The 21532-nt window shown below is 35.0% G+C and overlaps 2 protein-coding genes and 1 pseudogene across 5 annotated transcripts, besides 16 other annotated features; 2 read left to right on the top strand and 1 right to left on the bottom strand.

Annotated features, from left to right (window-relative positions):
- Positions 1 to 57: part of a mobile genetic element that runs on past the window's edge.
- Positions 58 to 250: 193 nt separating this feature from the next.
- Positions 251 to 289: a mobile genetic element.
- A 498-nt stretch (positions 290 to 787) lies between these two features.
- Positions 788 to 927: a mobile genetic element.
- A 496-nt stretch (positions 928 to 1423) lies between these two features.
- Positions 1424 to 1520: a mobile genetic element.
- Positions 1521 to 1882: 362 nt separating this feature from the next.
- Positions 1883 to 3470: a mobile genetic element.
- On the top strand, positions 2548 to 8207 carry Gat (GABA transporter). Of its 2 annotated transcripts, none has more exons than NM_143673.3 (10): positions 2548 to 2836; positions 4484 to 4751; positions 4885 to 4986; positions 5065 to 5245; positions 5305 to 5572; positions 6186 to 6289; positions 6348 to 6717; positions 6778 to 6981; positions 7034 to 7201; positions 7267 to 8207. In NM_143673.3, exons 1-10 carry the CDS (start codon positions 2693 to 2695, stop codon positions 7366 to 7368), a joined length of 1911 nt encoding a protein of 636 aa, NP_651930.2. In that variant the 5' UTR covers positions 2548 to 2692; the 3' UTR covers positions 7369 to 8207. The 2 variants fall into 2 exon arrangements, with proteins under 2 accessions (NP_651930.2, NP_726594.2); NM_166779.4 differs by having other exon boundaries at positions 2550 to 2836; positions 6818 to 6981.
- Positions 3522 to 3695: a mobile genetic element.
- Positions 8208 to 8987: 780 nt separating the features above from the next.
- Ekar (Eye-enriched kainate receptor) lies at positions 8988 to 19413 on the bottom strand. 3 transcript variants are annotated; one of them, NM_001042786.2, is made up of 13 exons: positions 19302 to 19413; positions 19090 to 19251; positions 18806 to 19039; positions 16846 to 17012; positions 15349 to 15585; positions 15133 to 15285; positions 13390 to 13593; positions 13130 to 13333; positions 12964 to 13065; positions 12450 to 12905; positions 12190 to 12391; positions 11872 to 12060; positions 8988 to 9475 (listed from the first exon to the last, which is right to left on the bottom strand). In NM_001042786.2, exons 1-13 carry the CDS (start codon positions 19375 to 19377, stop codon positions 9165 to 9167), a joined length of 2697 nt encoding a protein of 898 aa, NP_001036251.2. In that variant the 5' UTR covers positions 19378 to 19413; the 3' UTR covers positions 8988 to 9164. The 3 variants fall into 3 exon arrangements, with proteins under 3 accessions (NP_001036251.2, NP_001036250.1, NP_651931.1); NM_001042785.2 differs by having other exon boundaries at positions 12964 to 13068; NM_143674.2 differs by having other exon boundaries at positions 12190 to 12905; positions 12964 to 13068.
- Positions 9750 to 9978: a mobile genetic element.
- CR44028 lies at positions 10190 to 10644 on the top strand (annotated as a pseudogene).
- Positions 11186 to 11287: a mobile genetic element.
- Positions 13645 to 14011: a mobile genetic element.
- Positions 14265 to 14355: a mobile genetic element.
- Positions 14722 to 14840: a mobile genetic element.
- Positions 15816 to 15963: a mobile genetic element.
- Positions 16375 to 16653: a mobile genetic element.
- Positions 17058 to 17111: a mobile genetic element.
- Positions 18055 to 18405: a mobile genetic element.
- Positions 19414 to 20382: 969 nt separating the features above from the next.
- Positions 20383 to 21138: a mobile genetic element.
- The last annotated feature ends 394 nt before the right edge of the window (positions 21139 to 21532 follow it).

Raw genomic sequence — 21532 nt, forward strand, 5'->3', positions numbered from 1 at the left:
TTTGGGCTGCGATACTTAGTCGTCTAGCTAGACTATTCGGATAAGATTCTAGTCTGTGCTTATGTTTCCTGACCCTATATTTTTGAACTCCATAGTAAGCAAGGCAGGCAAATTGCTGATCAAACGGTACTTAGGAATAATAAATGACAAAAGACATAGTAAAAGAACAAAGAAGCGCCTAGCACTTTTTCCTCTCTGTATTTTTGTTTCTCTTAACTTGCATTTTACATTTTGAATCGTCAGAGTTTTCTCAAAGACACTAGAATTCTTATTCTAGGGTCTTTGGTTTTCTGGTGTCTGAGAAATGTTTTTCAGGTACATTACATATATATGTACATTATTCATAAATATGTATATAAAAAATATTCAATAAAATAAAAACTGAATTACTTAATGTATTTATTTTTTATATTCTTTGGGAACTTTTCCTGCTGTTTAGATATAAGACATTCAAAAGCATCCGTGTGGTCGATTTCTAAACGTATTTAAGAAACATTACTGAGTGAAGTTCACGAAAGCTTTGTAATAAATATATGTAAATATCCTAGAAATATTAATTTCGGAAAACACCCTGAAGCCTTTCCGGGATGCAAACGGATGCGTTTTGAATTGGGAGGTTTACAAAGTGATTGTAAAAAACTTGTCTCAATGTGATTAACGTAAGTGCGATATTTTGTAGAGCAAAATGATGACCACTTCGTCAATCTTAATCTAATTTTCCACATCGCTATGACCTTTGCTCGTAAAGCAAAAGGAAGCTTTTCCGACCATACATATAAAGTATATAAATTAAGCACTTATTAAGTTAAGACAAATAATAATTATTATTCTTTATTAAGTGCATCAGAATACGACTGATCACTTTTGAGCTGTGTTTAAAACTAAACTACAATTTCATATTCAAATATTTATAGCGGCACTTCTGCCTACTTATGATAACATATATATTCATGGGAAGGATCAGTAACCTGTTTCTTGTGTCATATTTTTATTACTCTTGTAAGTTTTTGTCAATTTGCCAAACCATATTTGACTTCGCCACCTCTAACGTAGTATTCCATACTGTGTGCATAATAACTTATTATTCAAAGAAGAATACAGATTTAAAACTGATTTTAGCATTTTAACTGTACATTCTTAAATGCGAACATTCACCATTTAAAGGCTTTTGAAAATAAATGGCATTGAGATTATTCATTTTCCGAGTCGTTCTGGTAGACAAATATTTAACTTTGCCCTTTGTAAATGCTTTTTATGACTTCCAAGCTGAGTGTTTTCTGGACGGTAGGCGTGTATACAGATTTGAAAAAGAGGTTGAGTAAATTGGCTGAAACCCTTTTATTTGAGTAAATGGGAAAAAATGTTTGCTCTTGTATTTGTCCAACGCATAGATTCTGAGTCCTTTATTAGCATTTATGCTAACAAGAGAGAATGCTAAAGTCGAGTTCTCCGTTTATCAGATACCCGTTACTCAGCTGTAAGTGTAAAAGATTTCAATACTTTCTGGGAGTATCGGTAGAAGTTGGGGAAATAATAATAAAACACACAATATTTATATTTGTTCAAAAGTGTGAGTGTGACAGGCTTGGGCGGCAGGGATCGACTCGGCTATTGATCATGATCAAGAATATACATACCGAACTTTTTCGGAGTTGCTTCCTTCTACATGATGTAAATACTTTTCTAGGAATCTAGCATACTCTTTTACTCTACGAGTATCGGATATAAGAAGTGTATATATGTATGTACATATGTAGGTAGATTAGTATATTGTATGTACATCTGTATATATAGCACATTCTTCACCTCGATATAAAATTGTATAAGTAAAAGTATAAAAAAAGTAAAAGTAAGTTACAGGTATGTAAAAGGAGTAGTACACGACCATATAAAGTATACATATCTATGATCAGGATCAATAGCCAAGTCGATCTGGTCATATCTGCCTGTCCGTCCGCATAAACAAGATGTTAGGAGCTATAAAAGCTAGAATGTTGAGACTAAAAAAATACAGATTCCTGAACCTGACGCAATCGCAATCGATCTTTACAGTATAGGATCCTTTCTTCTTCAGAGTTTTGATAAAAAATATATCCTTTTATCGTTTTAATTTGCAAATCCAATAATTTGTACACCATAAGGAATTCTTTTGAAGTCATTCATTTTAAATTAGGTTCTCTATTTGTGGGCTGGCTTGGACACGGGTACTCAACAGACTTAAATATATATTTTAAATGGGTCAGTAAATTGTTAATCATTGTTTTGTGGGGGAAATCACCATTCAAGCGTAAATCTTATTTAATTTAACATCCGGAACTAAATTTGTAACACACCGTGTATTTACACAAACTTACCACTGCGCCTACGACCCCATTGTTAAATTGGGCAATGTCTGAACCCCCTTCTTAAATCATTATTAAATTAAATTGTATGTAAAAACGTCAACTAACCAGCCCCCTTATTTTTAAGCGTCGCTTTTATTATCATCGCTACAATGGGGCAATCTCCGTTTGCGGAACAGAGCATTGTATTAGGTAGCTTAGCTACTCAGTTTAATACCAGCAATTGCCCGGCGAGGGTGCTGTTTTTGTGACTCTGAACTAAGTCAAAAACGAGAGCAAAAGACGCAGTGTTTGATTGTCCTAGACTATCCGTTTGTCGTCCTTAATACTTATTAAAATTTATTGTCGAAATGTACACAAACTCCGCAAGCGATGGTGACGGAGGAGGAGATGTGTGTAAGCACGAATCTATTGAAATGAGTAAAGAATTGGGCCACACAACCAGCTTGCAGTCCAGCTCACCTACAACTACGGACACGTCCAATAAACAGCAGGTTAGTGTATAAATTATAAAGGCGCTCATCCCTAAATACATAATATATTATTATTAATTCTCACCATGTGAAATCTTTAATCACAGTTGGTTTTCTGGAATAATAATAAAAATATCCGCTAATCAAATTGTGATAATGTAATGCTCTTAAAATAAGGTCCGAAGCAGAACCCATACATTAATCAAAATTTTCTTTGTATCGGCTGCTCAATTTTTTTACTTTTTTAATCCCAGATTACGGGGAGGCTTCAAAGAAGCAATTTCACAAAGCTAATCAATAAATTCATCCCTCATCTAGTTGTTGGATTTTTTTTTACATCTTTATTTGTTATATTTCAAAAACCTTATATACGAATCTGACGTCTTAAGCTAAAGACCTCTAACCAAAGATGTCTTCTTGTTGCTTTTGTTTCTCTGGTATTCTATTTATTTTACGACTATTTTGTCATCGTCTTATCATATTATAAGTAAAATATCGTAGTAGATATGTTTCCGACCGTCCACCTTTTTTGATTATATTCTTTAATATCTATCGATATGCCTGAAAAATTATGAAATTTTGCGTTCGCACTTCCACTAGTTAAGAATCGGGTATCTGATAGTCGGAGAACTCAGCTATAGCAATCTCTTTTTTTTTTATAAACAGGTAGTTGTATGTGTACTTCTTACTTGTAGGTTACTGAGTATACTAGATTCGTTAAAAGCTTGTAACTAGTAGAATGAATCGTTTCCCTATAAAGTGTATATATGCTTGATCAGGATCAATAGCCGAGTTGATCTGCCAATGTCCGCCTGTCCATATGAACGTCTCTATCTCAGGAACTATATAAAAGCTAGAATGTTGAAATTAAGCATGCGGATTCTACAGGCATAGTAGGAGCGCAAGTTTTTATACCCGTTACTCGTAGAGTAAAAGGGTATACTACATTCGTTGAAAAGTATGTAACAGGCAAAAGAAGACGTTTCCGACCATAAAAAGTATATATATTCTTGATCAGCACCAATAGCTAAGCCCAACTCGCCATGTTCGTCTGTCGCGCGAAACCGACAAATAATTTGTAAGATATGCTTTTTTCCTAATTATAACAGGCGAAAGAAAGCGTTTCCGACTATATAAAGTATATATATATATATATATATCAGGATCCGTCCGTATGAACGTTGAGATCTCAGGAACTAAAGAAGCTAAGAAGTTGAGATTAAACATACAGTTTCCAGAGACATAGACGCTGCGACCACTCTAACGCCCACAAGCCACCCAAAACTGCCACGCCCACACTTTTGAAAAATTTTTAAATTGTTTTCTCATTCTCACTTCTTGTGGATGTTGAATATAGCATTCTCTCTTGTTTCATTTTAATTTGTCTTACTATTTTATCGGTACACCAAAAACTTAAGTACTTACGTACCTACAAACCAAAAATTTGTAACTTGGCTCTTAGAGTTTTGAGCGGCTTGTGGGTATTAGACTGGACATGGCAAAAAATTGTTTGGCCAATCTATAGAAATTTACAAGCCAAATAAAAATATGAAAATATATCAAAACTTTTTTTACTCGTTTTAATAATAGTTGAGCAACATTTAGATTCCATATAAAATCGAATCTAGACATTTATATTTGTATATATTTATATTTTTAATTTTTCAGTTGGTAAAAATTGAGCAACTCCCCGATCGCGGATCATGGTCTTCCAAAATGGATTTCATACTATCAGTAGTGGGCCTAGCTATAGGTTTGGGAAACGTTTGGCGATTTCCCTATTTGTGCTACAAAAATGGAGGCGGTGCATTTATATTACCATACATTATTACACTGTTTTTGGCAGGTATTCCAATGTTTTTCATGGAACTAGCTCTTGGTCAAATGTTGACGATTGGTGGACTCGGTGTATTCAAAATTGCACCCATATTTAAAGGTGAGAAAATATTTTTGTTACCCTTACCTTTGACCTTTACCTGTAAACGACTATATAATAATTAACGTTTTTTTGCAAGTTATGGCTATGCAATGAACGACATAAACATTTTTATATGGTATCTCTTTTAAAGGAATTGGGTATGCTGCTGCTGTAATGTCTTGTTGGATGAATGTATACTATATTGTCATTCTTGCGTGGGCGGTATTTTACTTCTTTATGTCGATGAGAGCAGGTTTGTAATCGGTTTAATTTAAATCATATTTAAATTTAAATCTGCTATTTTGTGCTTAAACACATTACGCTCATTCAGATGTTCCGTGGAGAACGTGCAACAATTGGTGGAACACAGTCAACTGTGTCAGTCAATATGAAAGGAAAAATTTGCATTGCTGGGATAAGATTATCAACGGCACCACGCAAAAGGTTTGCTCCGTATCTGCTCTTAACATAACATCTTTAGAACTCACAGATCCAGTCAAAGAGTTTTGGGAGTACGTAATATATTCAAGTGCGAGTTCATTAAATCATTCAATCAAATGTTTTGTTTAAGGCGGCGAGCTCTTCAAATATCGCATGGTATTGAGGAGATTGGAAATATTCGCTGGGAGTTGGCTGGAACTTTATTACTTGTTTGGATCCTCTGCTACTTTTGTATTTGGAAGGGAGTAAAATGGACAGGGAAAGTAGTATATTTTACTGCCTTGTTTCCCTACGTTCTCCTGACGATTCTACTGGTTCGCGGAATTACATTACCTGGCGCTTTAGAAGGCATTAAATTTTATATAATTCCAAACTTTTCAAAGTTGACTAATTCTGAGGTAAAATAAGAATTTTATTATTTTCATAAAAACAAAAGAGAATGCTATAGTGGAGTTTCCTGATCAAAGTGGCCAATGTGTTCTTGGCATACCGACGCATTAAATATGTAGTACAAGTGTTGGTATGACAGATTTGTACGGTTTGTGGGCGTTGGAATGGGCGTGGCAACTTCCTGAGAAAAATGGGGGGAACGCTGTAGCATCGCGGCAACGTATATGCTTCTTAAACTAAACTTTCTACCATTTATAGTTGTCAGACAAACGATCAAGACTAGATCGACCCGTCTTTGGTCTTGATCACGAGTATATAAATTCGGTTAATGATCAGAAATGCTTCCTTCTTCCTGTTAAATGCTTTTTAACCAATAAAAATATACCATTTGACAACGAGGTGACGTTCGATTTAAATAAAAATGTCTGTGAACTATACTCTATAAATAGTCGACTATAGCATTTTCTCTTGTCCTTTACTGAGTTCTTTATCGTATTCCAAAACAGTTTTGGAAAGTTTAAGTCCGTAAAAAATTGAAGTGAACTAATAATTGAATGCTATGGAATAAAAGCATAGTCTTAGTTATATCATTGATTAAAATATTTTTAAAATATGTTATAGGTGTGGATCGACGCTGTGACGCAAATATTTTTCTCATACGGGCTTGGACTTGGTACTTTGGTGGCGTTAGGAAGTTACAACAAGTTTACCAATAACGTCTACAAGTAGGTCACTGAACTCAAACAAAATTTACATTTTGTTGGTAAAAAAAATTATTTTTAGGGACGCGCTTATTGTCTGCACAGTTAATTCTAGCACCAGTATGTTTGCTGGATTCGTAATATTTTCGGTAATAGGATTTATGGCTCACGAGCAACAGCGACCAGTGGCTGATGTAGCCGCATCAGGACCTGGCCTTGCATTTCTTGTCTATCCATCGGCAGTTCTGCAGTTACCAGGGTCTCCAATGTGGTCTTGCCTCTTCTTCTTCATGCTTCTGCTCATTGGATTGGACTCACAGTTTTGTACAATGGAGGGCTTTATCACTGCCATTATTGATGAATGGCCGCAGTTGCTGCGGAAGCGGAAAGAAATATTTATTGCTATTGTATGCGCTCTTAGCTACTTAGTGGGCTTAACCTGTATTACACAAGTATGTTTTAAAGTTGGCACCGCTGTCGAACTTTATTCACTGGGTGTCATTATTTTTTAGGGTGGCATGTATATTTTTCAAATATTGGATTCATATGCAGTTAGCGGCTTTTGCTTACTGTGGCTCATATTCTTTGAATGTGTTTCAATATCTTGGTGCTATGGAGTGGATCGATTTTATGACGGAATAAAGGATATGATCGGATATTATCCCACTGTTTGGTGGAAGTTCTGCTGGTGTGTCACAACGCCCGCTATATGCTTGGTTAGTATTTTTATTAAATAATCATTTCTTATCTAATTATATTTTTTTATAGGGAGTGTTTTTCTTTAACATAGTTCAGTGGACTCCTGTTAAGTATCTGGACTACAGCTATCCATGGTGGGCGCATGCTTTTGGTTGGTTCACGGCGTTGTCATCCATGCTTTATATACCACTTTACATGTTTTGGTTGTGGAAACGAACTCCTGGTGAATTGAGTGAGGTAATCTTAATTAAATAGTAAACATCTCTTGCAGGCCACTTGTACATTCTCGAAATATTTTTCAGAAAATTCGAGCTCTTGTACGGATAGACGAGGATGTAACCCGGTTACGTGAGAAAATGCTGAGAGAAGCTTATGCCAAGGAGATAGAATTTAATTCTTTATAGACGTTTTTAAGTTATCTCATATTGTTTATAAGGTTCCCTTTGTTTGGCCATTCAATCAGCTAAATTTATTTAAATTAATTTTCTACAATTTGGAAAAAGACAACTTATTTTGCAAGTTTTCCTTTTCTTAAAATTAACTTCCCTATTTTGACATTTGCAATGAATCATTGTAACAGTTTTATAATTTAATTTATGTTCCCTTTATAACTCAGAACTAGTCTTTCTAATCAATCGCAAGGAGTCAAGGTTTTTCAATGGTTATTGCAGTTTTTTTGTCGTACTTACTTAAAGTGGTATGCCAGAAATATCTAGAGTAATTAGAATCACGAATTTCTGAATATTCTGCTTCTGAAGCATTAACATATATATGAAGAATCCATGCAGTTCTAAAAGCCATTTGTCCCTCATGCTCAATTTTGTGAATCACGCCACAGAGACAAATTTTATTTTTATACTATTACTTCCGTTGTAAGTTTTAGTCCGCAGAAATAGACCCAGGATGTGTTTTGCATGACTTGTCAAGAATGACTTCTCTGATCTGCATGGTTTCAACATGTCAACGGCAAAATCAAACTGTGGCCTTATCAGTGAGATAAATATCTTTTTTCAAAACTATTACTGAGTAGAATGGGGTTTGAGATTTAGTTGTGTTTAGAAATAAGATATATTATCCGCAATGAAATTATGTAATGTAATGTAATGTAATAAGGTTGACACCATATATATACAGAACAATTTTGACAATGTCTTGACAGTGCTTCAGGCATTGTTATGTAATTTATCTATAAAATGTCAATATGTTGCTTAACGTGTCAAATAAATTGAATATCTATCCACACAAGCCTTAATCGAAGATTAACGGGGAGATTTTCCGATATCTGAAAGTCGAGGACTGGACTCCATCCTTTTATCACGTACATTTGAATTTATATGGTGCTTGTTTTTCCAACTGAGACTGACGTCAATCTAATCTATACACAGGGATTGTTGACACTCTAACCTTTCCGCACTGTAAAATAATTCACATATGAAGCTTGAATTTTAGGTGTTCGAAAGAATTACAGACAATAAACGCTAGGAGTTACATATTTATTAGAAAACTGACACACACGCACAATACACAAGTGTCTATTCACAAGAGTGAATATGGGCGTGTTGCTCAGTGAACTAGTCTTCTGGACTATTGGACCTTGGCGGGCTGACCACTATCCCAAGCAAAACTCAAGAGGAATGCAGTGAAAATCAAGTAAATAAATAAATAAAACTCAATAGGGATGCATCCCTATGCAAGTTGAGCTTCGGCGTTCCGATTTCAGAGCCGTAGACCCAGCGCAAGTTTGTTTCAGACCATTGCTATGCCCACCTCACGCCCAAAAACTGCCCCTTCCGAACTTTTGAGAACTGTTTTATCTTTTTGTATTGACAATTTCTATCGATATGCGTAAAACAATTTGGCAACGCCAGTCTTAGGCCCACAAACCCCAAAGCTGTCACGCCCACAATTTGGAAAATGTTCAGATTTTTTTATTGCTATTTTTTTATTTTGAAATATCTTCTTACCATCAGCTGAGGAACTGAAGTATCTTATAGACGAGAAAATAGACATAGCGATCTTTCTTATTTTGTAATTGTGTTTATATATTTTTAGCTTTCTTTATAAATTTATAATTTCCAAGTATATGTATGTAATTTATTAGAATTAATTTCTTAAATCCTTGAATCTTTTTAAAAACTAGAACTTATAAAACATAGATCGAATCGAAAAAAAAGCATCAATACTAAGAAGCATTACGCCTTCATAGTTTATTAATTCGTTGGCCTTTCGGGATGGTACATTTGCTACATGTGCGAGTTAGTGCAGGCCTCTTTTGCTTGTTCATACACCAAGATGCGTAGCGGAGTTCCTCAGCAATTTCGATCCAAAATGAACGGTCAGGTGGGGTATAGTTTCTTTCGCTTTCGAGGATCCCATCTTGATTGTATTTATTGTTAACGACTGATTGAGATGGTGTAGCTTCATAGTTGTATCGAAAGTTATACCAAAATTCGAAGAACGCAACAACTGCAGCCACAATAATTCCAGCTATTAGCACTACAAATACGCCGCCTGTGTAATTGATTTATTACTGATTATAAGCATTACGTTGTTATTCAATTTAAATTTATTTGAGGGTTCACATGGGGGTTTCAAAAAAGAAAAATTTATTTTTAATACATGTACTTTAGTAATTGAGTATGAAGCTGTACTATACGGTATACTAAATGCGTTGAAGACACGGCAGAATGAAACGTTTCCGACTATATGACGTATACATATATATATATATATATATACATATATATATATATATATAGACGGACATGGCCAGTTCGACTGGGTCAGTCGAACTGGCCATGTCCGTCTGTCCGTATGAACGCCTCGATCTCAGGAACTATAAAATATAGAATGTTCCAGTGATATAGACGTATCGGAATTTCGTTGACCCATGTTTCCACTTCCACTCTAACGCCCACAAACGGCACAAAACTCCCACGCCCACAAATTTCATAAATTTGTAAATGTGGCTGAGTAACGGGTGTCTGATAGTCAGGGAGCTGGAATTCTCTCTTGTTTTTCATTTTATTTGTTTTCTGGTTTTGGTTGCCAATGCCTATCGATGTGCCACAAGCTACGTCACGGGTATCTGATAGTCAAAGATACCATACCATTTGTATATATTTATTTTATGCCGTCTATATTCATGTAGTAATTGTTGTTATTTGAACTTTACATACATTAATACTTTTCAAATCCATTTGCTTTTTTTAAACGAAACTATAGATATTGCAGCAACAAATGAATGAATACAAGTACCATTACTTGTTTACAAGCTTCGATTTGGAAACTTATGATCTGGAAGACTTTAAATATAATTTCGTGAACATTACATCGTTTCGATTGGTCGACACTGCGGATGTTGGGGTAAAGCAAATCTTGAAGGATATCGGATTGTATAGTCACCATATAGTTAAAAAACCTTATTTGAATCTACATATTAAAAAATCAACCATTCTTGAGGTAAGCTTAATAGAAATGACGTGGTAAGTACACTATAATAAAAGCGTTTCTACAAATCTTTAGTCAGAGCCAGCCCTAATGTTCGATTCGGTGTACGTTTTCGCGATTGGATTGCAGACACTGGAACAATCACACTCTTTAACCCTTTTAAATATAAGCTGCGAGGAGGAAAACTCGTGGGACGGGGGCCTTAGTCTTATTAACTACTTAAATGCGGTGACTTTGACTGCAAATAAGGGGCTAAACAATAAACAACATTTTATTGAAATAGCGATATTACATTTTTCAGTTTGGGGTGATTACTTCAGTATGAGAATGTACATTATGTCTATAAAAAATTATCTACGAGGTGTAAAAAGTTTACTTTACTCTAGAAATGCCTTACATTACATTATGTGACGATTAGTAGACCAAATAACAATATCAAAACAACTTCGGAATATATATAAGACCCAGTAAATGGGTTATAACCACAGATTTTGTGAAAATCAACTGGTTAAAAAGAAAGAATGCAATAAGTGTAAAATTAAAACAAAACTTTAAAAAGCAGTCGAACATCTAATATTTCGTTTGTCTCCATTTCCTTCAAAGATAATAAAAATAATTCCAACATTTGTTTTAGCTAGATGCTTTCTTAAATATCGAAATGAAGTTTATCAAAAATTTAAATTATTGTTTGGTATAATCGATATATTGTTAATATATATAAACTTTTGGAAACAAAGATGCGCTGCGTCTATGTCCCCTCTAGAAGTTGCTTGCTTAATCGCAACATTTTATCTTTCATAGTTCCTGAGATCGATGCGTTCATACGGACATGACTAGGATCCTGATCAAGATACATACTTACATATGCATATATCGCAGGAATCGATTTCACAAGGAATTTCAAGGAATTTGATATAAATATTATTTTCATGTAAAGTCAAAATTTTAAATTTAAATATATTAAATTTTCGAGATGGCGGTTTTAATCTATGTTAATGCTTGGTAGAGAGTTTCTGTGAATTTAAATTGACAAGGTTATTACCTTAGAACGAAGAATATTTAATTCCGTCTGTCGTAAGTCAATGGGGAAAAAGTGGAAAATGGTTGATAATCAAACTAAAAGGGTTGTCATCGGGTAATTCATAGTCAATTCTAAGGAAAATTATAACCATGGTGATTTACCTATCTCCAAATCCAATTAGAATGGAATTATTATTTAAGGATTACGTTTCGAATGGCAACAATAGCGTCATTGTAGAGTTTTACCATTCGTTATTTGTATATTTTTTATTTTTTTAATTTATTAGGTGAGTAATTGATCATAAGTATAAAAGCAAATCCTTAGAAAACAAATCAATATCATGTGGACAATAATAAGCAATAACTAATAATCAAACAGCATATTTACCTTAATATAACTGTAGTACATATTAGCCAATTGCATTGTGAAAACGTACCTATGCTCTCCAGACCAAGTGAATTTGCTTTAGATTGCTTGCTTGTGTTTTTGCGAGTACATGTTTCATCAGTGTTTTTCCACCACTTATCATACAACATTTGAATGTCACCCCTTTCTTGAAGCTCAAGTATAGCCAATGAAATTTTATCTCGCCAAGGCGAACCTTTTGGTGTAGCGATACCATAACCTACAGAAGTGTTAAAGAGAAATGTACACAAGAGGAAACAAAATTCTTTTTGAATTAAAAACATATTATTTGAATATTTTAACGTTATTTTTTTTACGTTAGAGGAACAACGAAGGCAAATTGTCATACCTTTTGTATCTAAAAGTCCTCCGATTTGCGTCAAATTGCAATCCCTCTGAACGATGTAATCAAGCATTGTGGATTCCATCAAAAACGCATAATTACCCTGATTTACTCGCTTAATACCATCCTCATAAGTAGTGGTAAATGCAGATGGTTTTTTGTTATCCATGCTTCTCCAAATTTTTTTGTAAGTTTCTATCACTGAGTCCTACTTAATGAATGTATTTACTTATCAAAGAAGATTTGCCACTTTACTAGTTGCATACCCGAAAAAATGTCATTGTAGATCCGCTATCTAGAGTGCCATAAGAAATCTCAGTTTGAGAAGCCAAATCCTCTGCGTTCTCGATAGGATTAATCATGCGCTCCGTTGTCAAAAAAGCTGCTAGATTTGCGGTGTAGGATGCGACAATAATAAGTGAAAAAAAACCCCAAGTACTGCTTATTATTCGAGTCGACATTGCTCGTGGATAAATATCAGGTGACTGTTGCATAAAAGTCCCTATGGTAAACCAAAAACTGTCAGTTAGGGAGAACTGGTTGCCAATAGAAATATTTTCTAGATCGCAGGCGTTAATGCACTTCCACTCGATAGGCGAAAGTTTTCCAACAATATATATGCAGAGAGACACAAGAAAATATGCAATTAGCACATATATCCAAATCTCTATCGCTAATGGATTCATAAATGAAAAAAGTCTCGTTGGCTCTGATGTTGGGACCTTGAACAAGAAGAGTCTTTTCTATTAACATTACCATATAAAGTAAAAGGATATTTACCTTAAATAAAATACTTATCCCCAAGTTCATAAATGGTTTGGTAAAATCAATGACGCTTTCTCTTGCATACGTTATAGTCATAGATCCAACTGCCAGGTCCGCCTTCTAAGTATATTTATAAGTGCTATTTGTCACTTCAAAAAAAAAAAAATATAAACAAACTTACATATTTCATCAGCTGAGCGACCATTCCGTTCCATTCCCCAGTTTCGGGGTCCTTGGCCCCATACTTTCTATCCGGTACCAGATCCAGTATGTAATCAAACCCAACTTCCCGAGAAATGGTTTCCAATATATCTACGCAAAAACCATAAAATCGTTCGTTTCCCGTAAAATTCTTCCCATAATGCATCATTACATATGGTGTTTCCTGGAAATTAACTTTACAATTACTTTTATAAATTTTTATTCGTCGTCCTCACAAACCAGAATTGTTATCACTACAAGTGTCACATTCATGGACCCAGCATCGAAAAACATTGATGGTTCAGTTATATTCAGATGCCCATGAGGAGTCCATTCCCCGACTTTTACAATGGAATGTTGCTTTAATTTAATTAAGTCCAACTTGAACTGGACCCGCTGGCCATCTTTAAACTGAATCGGACCTGTCAGACCTTTCCATTCAACCTTAAAGAGTATAAAAAGTAATAAACATAATTAGAAATATAAATAAAAACCGCGAAATTTCATAATTTTTCTGGGATATCAATAGATATTGGGAAATCAAATGAGAAAAAATTAAAGAATTGAATTCCAAAAAGTGGACGTGAACGGTTCGGCGACTTTAGTGCGTGGGCGTGGCAACGTGGCAACGTGGCAACGTGGCAACGTGGGTCAACAAACTTGCGCTGCGTCTTTATCTCTAGAATCTGTATGGTAAATCTTAAACTTCTAGCTTTTATAGTTCCTGAGATCTCGACGTTCATAAGGACAGACGGACATGGCCAGATCGACTCGGTTATTGATCCAGATCAAGAATATATATACCTTATATAGTCGCAAACGCTGCCCTTTGCCTGCTACATAATTTTCAACGAGCCTAGTACACAATTTTACTCTACTAGTAACGGGTATAACAATTTATGTACATCGTACTTACTTTTTTGCACTCTACAATCCAAACAAGAAATTCCCAAGCCAAGTCACTGCTTGTTTTCAACAAAATGGGTTTCTAACTAGAGTCCCGCTATGGTCGATTTCGACTCTACTTAGCCAGAAAAAAGGTTCGTAGATATTTTATCTTTTCGTGGGCAAAATTTCCATGACGACTAGTAAAATAAGCGTCTACGTTATATCTGTTTAGCTTTTATAATTCCAGTGAATACAACGTTTAAACTGACAGACAGATGGATATGGGCAGATCGACACGGCAGATCAACAATATATGTACTTTATTGGGCCAAAACGTGTCCTTCTAGATTTTCAAAATTTTCAACTTATACACCCAAAATTAATGCTCATTGGCTAAAACCTTTGGACAAACCATTTTCTTATTTAAATGGCACGCGACATTGCTGTATACAGATAAGTTGATTAGAAATTTTTCGTAATTTCCAGTCGCTTACTTTATTCAAGATTTGTACACCCTTTAATCAGACAGTAAAAAGGGTATACTAGATTCTTTGAAAAGTATTTACAGGTTACAAACCGCCCTAGCTGCCACGCCCACACCTTTTAAAAATGTATTTGACTTGCCAATTTCTATAGGTATCCCAACATTTATATGCCACGCCCACTCTAACCCCCACAAATAAATTTTATCTTATTTTATTTTCCGATATCTATTGATAAAAAGTATAAAATTCCGCTTTGGCATTTTAATTAGCTGAGTATCTATTAGTCGGGGGAACTCCACTATAGCATTCTATTTTCTTTTACACTTTAAACATATATAGTAGATAGTAACATGGTAAGTTCAGATTAGACATTTAGTCTCTGGTAACTCCTGAACTCGCGTCAGGCCACGTCTCTGGGTCCCACACTTATTTTATTTTAGAAAAGATAATGATAATTTTCATTTCGATATTTAGGTAAACATCCCTAGCTAACAAAATCTGTGGTTATAAACCATTTACTGGGTCTTCTAAACAAACTGAAAAATGTAATATCGCTATTTTTAATAAAATGTTGTTTCTTGTTTAGCCCCTTATTTGCAGTCAAACTCACCGCATTTAAGTAGTTAATAAGACTAAGGCCCCCGTCCCACGAGTTTTCCTCCTCGCAGCTTATATTTAAAAGGGTTAAAGAGTGTGATTGTTCCAGTGTCTGCAATCCAATCGCGAAAACGTACACCGAATCGAACATTAGGGCTGGCTCTGACTAAAGATTTGTAGAAACGCTTTTATTATAGTGTACTTACCACGTCATTTCTATTAAGCTTACCTCAAGAATGGTTGATTTTTTAATATGTAGATTCAAATAAGGTTTTTTAAATATATGGTGACTATACAATCCGATATCCTTCAAGATTTGCTTTACCCCAACATCCGCAGTGTCGACCAATCGAAACGATGTAATGTTCACGAAATTATATTTAAAGTCTTCCAGATCATAAGTTTCCAAATCGAAGCTTGTAAACAAGTAATGGTACTTGTATTCATTCATTTGTTGCTGCAATATCTATAGTTTCGTTTAAAAAAAGCAAATGGATTTGAAAAGTATTAATATGTGTAAAATTCAAATAACAACAATTACTACATTAATATAGACGGCATAAAATAAATATATACAAATGGTATGGTATGCGAATCCTAAGGCAATTTCTTTGACTATCAGATACCCGTGACGTAGCTTGCGGCACATCGATAGGCATTGGCAACCAAAACCAGAAAACAAATAAAATGAAAAACAAGAGAGAATTCCAGCTCCCCGACTATCAGACACCCGTTACTCAGCCACATTTACAAATTTATGAAATTTGCAAGACTAATAAAAATATGAAAACATTTTTCAAAAGTGTGGGCGTGGGAGTTTTGTGCCGTTTGTGGGCGTTAGAGTTTGTGGGCGTTATATCAGGAATATATATACTTTATGTGGTCGGAAACGCCTCCTTCTGACTGTTACATACTTTTCAACGGATACCCTTTTACTCTACTCTAATCAAAAAAATCCTAATGAGTGTGGCTGCGAAGTTTTGTGCGGCTTGTGGCGATAAAGTAAAACAAAATCGTGTTTCTAGAATCTGCCAGTGCTAGCTTTTCGCAGATTGACTCGTACGGAACAAGAAGTTTACAGGTTCGGAAACGAAGTGTTTTTGTTACATTTTTTCAACGAATATAATATATTTTTTTAAAGTCTATAAATTTGCAGATTGCTGATTGTTGAAAGTCAGATCATATGCAGAGTACCTTTGTGTGGTTGCTTAGAGGCATAAAGCATTATGTATCGCTTGTGATTGCGGTATACATACAAGGTGAGGCAGCATAACTTCCTTTTTTAAAATGCGAGCCAATCAGTTGGTTGATGTCATAGCGGAGCGCTAGTGGTCCCGTTCAAGAGGGTCTATTGAAAAGTTATGTTCCGACACGGTTCAATCGCCATCATGTGTTGGAATAGTGAGGAGCGTGCCTTTGCCGTTCAGGCCTACTTTTCAAGCCGGAATCGCTTTAATTTAGCCCCGTTTCAATTCAATCAATTGTTACATGGGACTACATTCAGGCAAACTGCAAGTGCGACAAAGAACTGGAGAATAATTTTTCATGATGATCTTCAATTTTGTTCGTATAAGATGGCGATAGTGCATTAACTTTCAGAACGTGACTATCTCAATTAGAGTCTCGTTACTCTATCTTAATAATGTCTCGTTACCATAAGAAAAAAAATGTAATGTAAAAACAAGTCGTTTTTAATAGATACCCTCAATATTAAAATGTTACTTACATTTTTCAACAATATGGAAATACCGTTCGAGTTTGTATCAATAATAATATTATGTATTTCCTTTCCTTTAAATTCGTTCAATGCGGATACATATGAATCCCGAGAAACTTGTCGCATATGAACTTCTCCGTGAAATGACCGGGATAGCTGATGCAAGTTTATGATTCCTGTAACGAGTTTTTTATATATTACTCTTTATATTGACTGATACTAAGAGAGAAAGCTATAGTCCTGTTCCTAGATACCTGCTACTCCGCTAGTGGGAAATCAATAATTAAATTAATAAAATTGGCGAGCGTTAGAGTGGGCCGATGTTTATAAAAATTAGTAAAACAATTTATGAACACCAAAACAAAAACAATATATAAAGTAGGCGTCGGCCATATATATTTGACACATCGATAACAAAAAATTTAAATACATATATTAAAATGTAAAAATTGAGGCATTTTCTAAAAGTGTGGGTGTGGTGGGCGGTGTATGGGGGTTAAAGTGTGCGTGGATCCCTAGAATATTTTTAACTGGGAAGTTAATAGCCTTCGATTATACCAAATAGAATAATTCTAGTGTTATACATTATATATCTATCTAGCTATATATATATAGTTAGTTTCATAGGAGTTTCAAGTGTTTTCAATGTTCCAAAAAGTGTAAAAGCTTAATTATAGCTTTTAATATGTTATATTATAAATAATAAATAAAATACGTTTGAAAAAAAATTTAAACATTCAAATGAAAAAGCCTTTTCAATGACTGAAAGCACAATTCTATATCCACAGGTGTCTGAATACCTGAACTTTATTGGTGGCCAAAATTAAGCCTTTTCATTTTTAAAAATTGCCGATAATTTTGGTTTTGTTCGTAGAATATTTTTTTAACGGCTCATTACAACTCGACAATCGTATGCGTAGCTTTTTGTAAATGCTTTTTATGAGGGAGGGATCCCCAAACAACACCAATTTTTAAAGTTCTGTCTTGCACAGTTTCACAGCTTTCTCCTAAGCCTTATATTTCTTAATGTTTTTAATTTTTTTAATTTGTATGCAAAACCCTAAGTTTTTGTTTTGTTTTTGAAACACTCGTTAACATCAGAGAACCACAGAAAAATGTAATTTCTTCTTGTATATATAGTATTCGACTAAGCTCACTTTCTTGGTTTTCTCAGGGATTTTTTAATAACTTTAATTTGTTAATTTGTTAAATAAAAACAAGAGAGAACGCCACAGTCGAGTTCCCCGTCTATCAGAAACCGTTACTCACCTAGCCCAAACCGATAGTTTTTAACATTTTTCAGGAGTATCCGTAGAAATTGGGAAAATATTAAAAAAATTGGCCGTTTTTGGGTGTGTGCGTAGCAACTTGGGTGAACAAACCTGTTTATGTCTTTAGAAACTGTATGCTTTATCTCAACCTTCTAGCTTGTATAGATCCTAAGATATCAACGTTCATAGACGGACAGACAGACGGATATATATGGCCAGTTCGACTCGGATATTGATCCCGATCAAGAATGCATGTATACACTTTATGTGGTCGAAAGCGCTTACTTCTGCCCGTTGCTTACGTTACTACTATGACTGACGTGTATAAATATTGTTATATCTTATGTAAATTAATATAAATTTTATAATCAATGAATTCTTGAAGGGAATTTAAATGTTTTCCATATTAAATTCAAGATCGTTTAATTGATCGAAAGTAGAACACTTATTCTTAATGTTAAATATAAAAGGTGTTGGGTTTTCTAGTACTTTAAAGACAAAAACGATTAAATGATGAGGATTCTCGCTACAACTACGTTAAGCAAGTGTGCCACCGAAGATTTCCAAGCCCATTATAACGCTCACAGGCTACCAAAAACTTTCTTGGCCCCACTTTTGTAAATTTTTCTTGGCATAATCTTAACGGCTCGGCCACAAAAACTGAATTAAACATTTGGATTTAACAACTGGGGACTAACCATTTTCTTTTTCATGCAATATCCCAAAGCGTGTCCAATTTAAATACTGTATTACATCGTTAAAGGCATAATTTACAAGTTGCTTCGATGGATAGACGTTAATAGAAAAGTCATGGGCAGACCGGCCTATGTTTGGGATGTCCAGTGCGTCGCAAATTGAATTTATATGGGTCGCCAAAACAGAGTCAGTTGGACTAAAAACAGCTTGAACACCAACTCGTATAAGTTTGCACACTAGAAGACAGATTACGTTTTAACTAATTATTTCCCAATCATAATCCTACCTTTTTGAACTGTCTCGAAAGAGTCAAATCGGTTTACGTATTCAACATAGTAATCAACGGTAGTCTCAGGCAAAAGGCTTTTGTCCATATTAAGTCTATGAATAGCGTATCTAAACGCTAACTCCGAGTTATACATTCCAGGCTGGTTTGAAAATATAGCTCCTTAAAGAAAATATTAGAATATTGATTGTACTAATTTCTAAACGTTTTACCAATTCTGACCAAGGGTGGAACTCCCAAACCGTATGAAAGAAACTGAAACAGTAAGAAGCCGCTTGCTATTAACATTACGACTACAGCCGCTTCGGCATAAAAGAAACGACTGGCTTAAAATCATGTTGTCTCTTTTGCAGAACCAAAACTACAGCTGAAGCCGCACAAGAGTATAGAACGGGAACGAGAAAAAAGAATGTCCCGAATGTAAAATACCGTTGGTATTATATTTTTCATAGGGTCCTATTAATAAACAAAATTTAAGAAAAATTTGTTTTGCTCTGCGAAAGTGGTATTACATATTTTACTTTTTGTCACACTAGATGTTTCCTATCAAATTGATTCTACGTTTTTATTTACTTACCGAGCACAACCCGTTTATGTGGGTTGGGGATTGATAATAAGAGCAACATGCTCTTTCTCTGAATAATAGCTATATCTTCATTTCTTCAGTTATATGTTGCGCGCATTCATTGTTAATCAAACATCAAGTTTTCATATTAGGGGTAAGGGACGAAGCGAAATGAAAATAATGGATTCCTCTTTGAAACGGCACGCGCCCTTCCAAATCGCGAATTTTATTCAGGAGTATTTAAGAAATTGGTATATCCGAATTCAGACAATTGATTAATTTTTCAAATAACAACAAATAAAACTCACAAAAGTTATTATTTGGAATAAATTAAGAATGTGAATGTAACTGCAGGGATTCGCCAAATGAAACGATTTCTAACACTGTGTACCTAATGGTCATTTCCTTTTTTATGTTATATGTACTCATATATATTGTAAGTAACTGAGTGCAGCTAAGCAAAAAACCCCTCTTTCGAACACTCTGATCAGCACAATTTCTTGTAAATTCTTCTAAATTCTAAAGCTTATTCCGCAGTTTATTAAAACTTCTTAATGTAAAACTATTAGTTGTTGCTTTTGATCCTCATATTTCTCATACCAACTATTTTTTAAGTTAATGTTAAGGTCATTACAGTAAATTAATTAATTAGGATGTGGTTTTCTGACACTTTGGGCTGCTTTTCACGAACTGAAGCACTCCAAAAGAGTATTCAAAGGCAATTACTACAGGGTGCGGCAGCATAACTTCCTTTTTTAAAATGCGCGCCAATCAGTTGGTTGATGTCATAGAGGGGCTACTGTAAAGTTTTGTTCCGACACGGTTCAGTCGCCATCATGCGTTGGAATAGTGAGGAGCTTGCCTTTGCCGTTGAGGCCTACCTTTCAAGCCAGTGTTCGGTTATTAAAACACAGCGTGCAATTCGGAATCGCTTTAATTTAGCCCCGTTTGCTCTCGTCCCGGACCGCAAATCAATTGTTACGTGGGTCACTACATTCAGGCAAACTGCAAGTGCGACAAAGAACTGGAGTCCCTCGACCGATCGTTCTGTGAGAATATTCTTCATGATGTTCTTCAACTTCATTCGTATAAGACGGCGATAGTGCATTAACTTTCAGAACGTGACTATCTCAATTAGAGGTGATTTGGAATGGCCGACTCTCCCGATCTGTCCCCTCGTGATTTTTGAAATCCCGTGTTTGTGTGGACCGTCCAAGAACCCTACAAGATTTGAAAACCAACATCCAAAAAGAAATTGCCAACATAACACCTGCTATGCTAACCAGAGTAATGACAAACGCCAGAAATCGGCTTACGCAATGTATGATGAATGGGGGACGTCACCTATAAGATTTCATCTTCAAAACAATATAAATAAAAACTTTAGACATGTACCTACATTATAAAAATAAATAAATATTTTCCGATGCCTACAATAGTTTTCATTGAGTTCTGAAAAAAGGAAATTATGCTGCTGCACCCTGTATATATTAAAAAAACGAAAGAGAATTCCCCGACTGTCAGAAATCCGTTACTCATATACCTGGCATATCAGTAGAAATTTGAGAAAATTAAAACAAATTAGAAAATGTATGAAAATCGTGGGCGCGTCAGATAAGGGCGGTTTTGTGGACGCTAATGTGGGAGTGGCAAAATGTTTTGTTTTTTGCATATAGATGGAAATTTACGGAACTAATACATAAATCATAAAAATTTCAAAACATTTGGGCGTAAAAGTTTGTGTTGTGTGTGGGCGTTACAAGGTTTGTGAACATGGGCCAACTTGCGCTGCGTCTGTCTTTAGAATCAGGCTTAACAGCTATGCCATGCCTTTTGAACCACTGAAGTGAGTCGTGTTTTTTTTTACGCATTCTTAAA

This window comes from Drosophila melanogaster, chromosome 4 (genome assembly GCF_000001215.4).
Source record: "Drosophila melanogaster chromosome 4".
In the NCBI taxonomy this organism is placed as follows: domain Eukaryota; kingdom Metazoa; phylum Arthropoda; class Insecta; order Diptera; family Drosophilidae; genus Drosophila; species Drosophila melanogaster.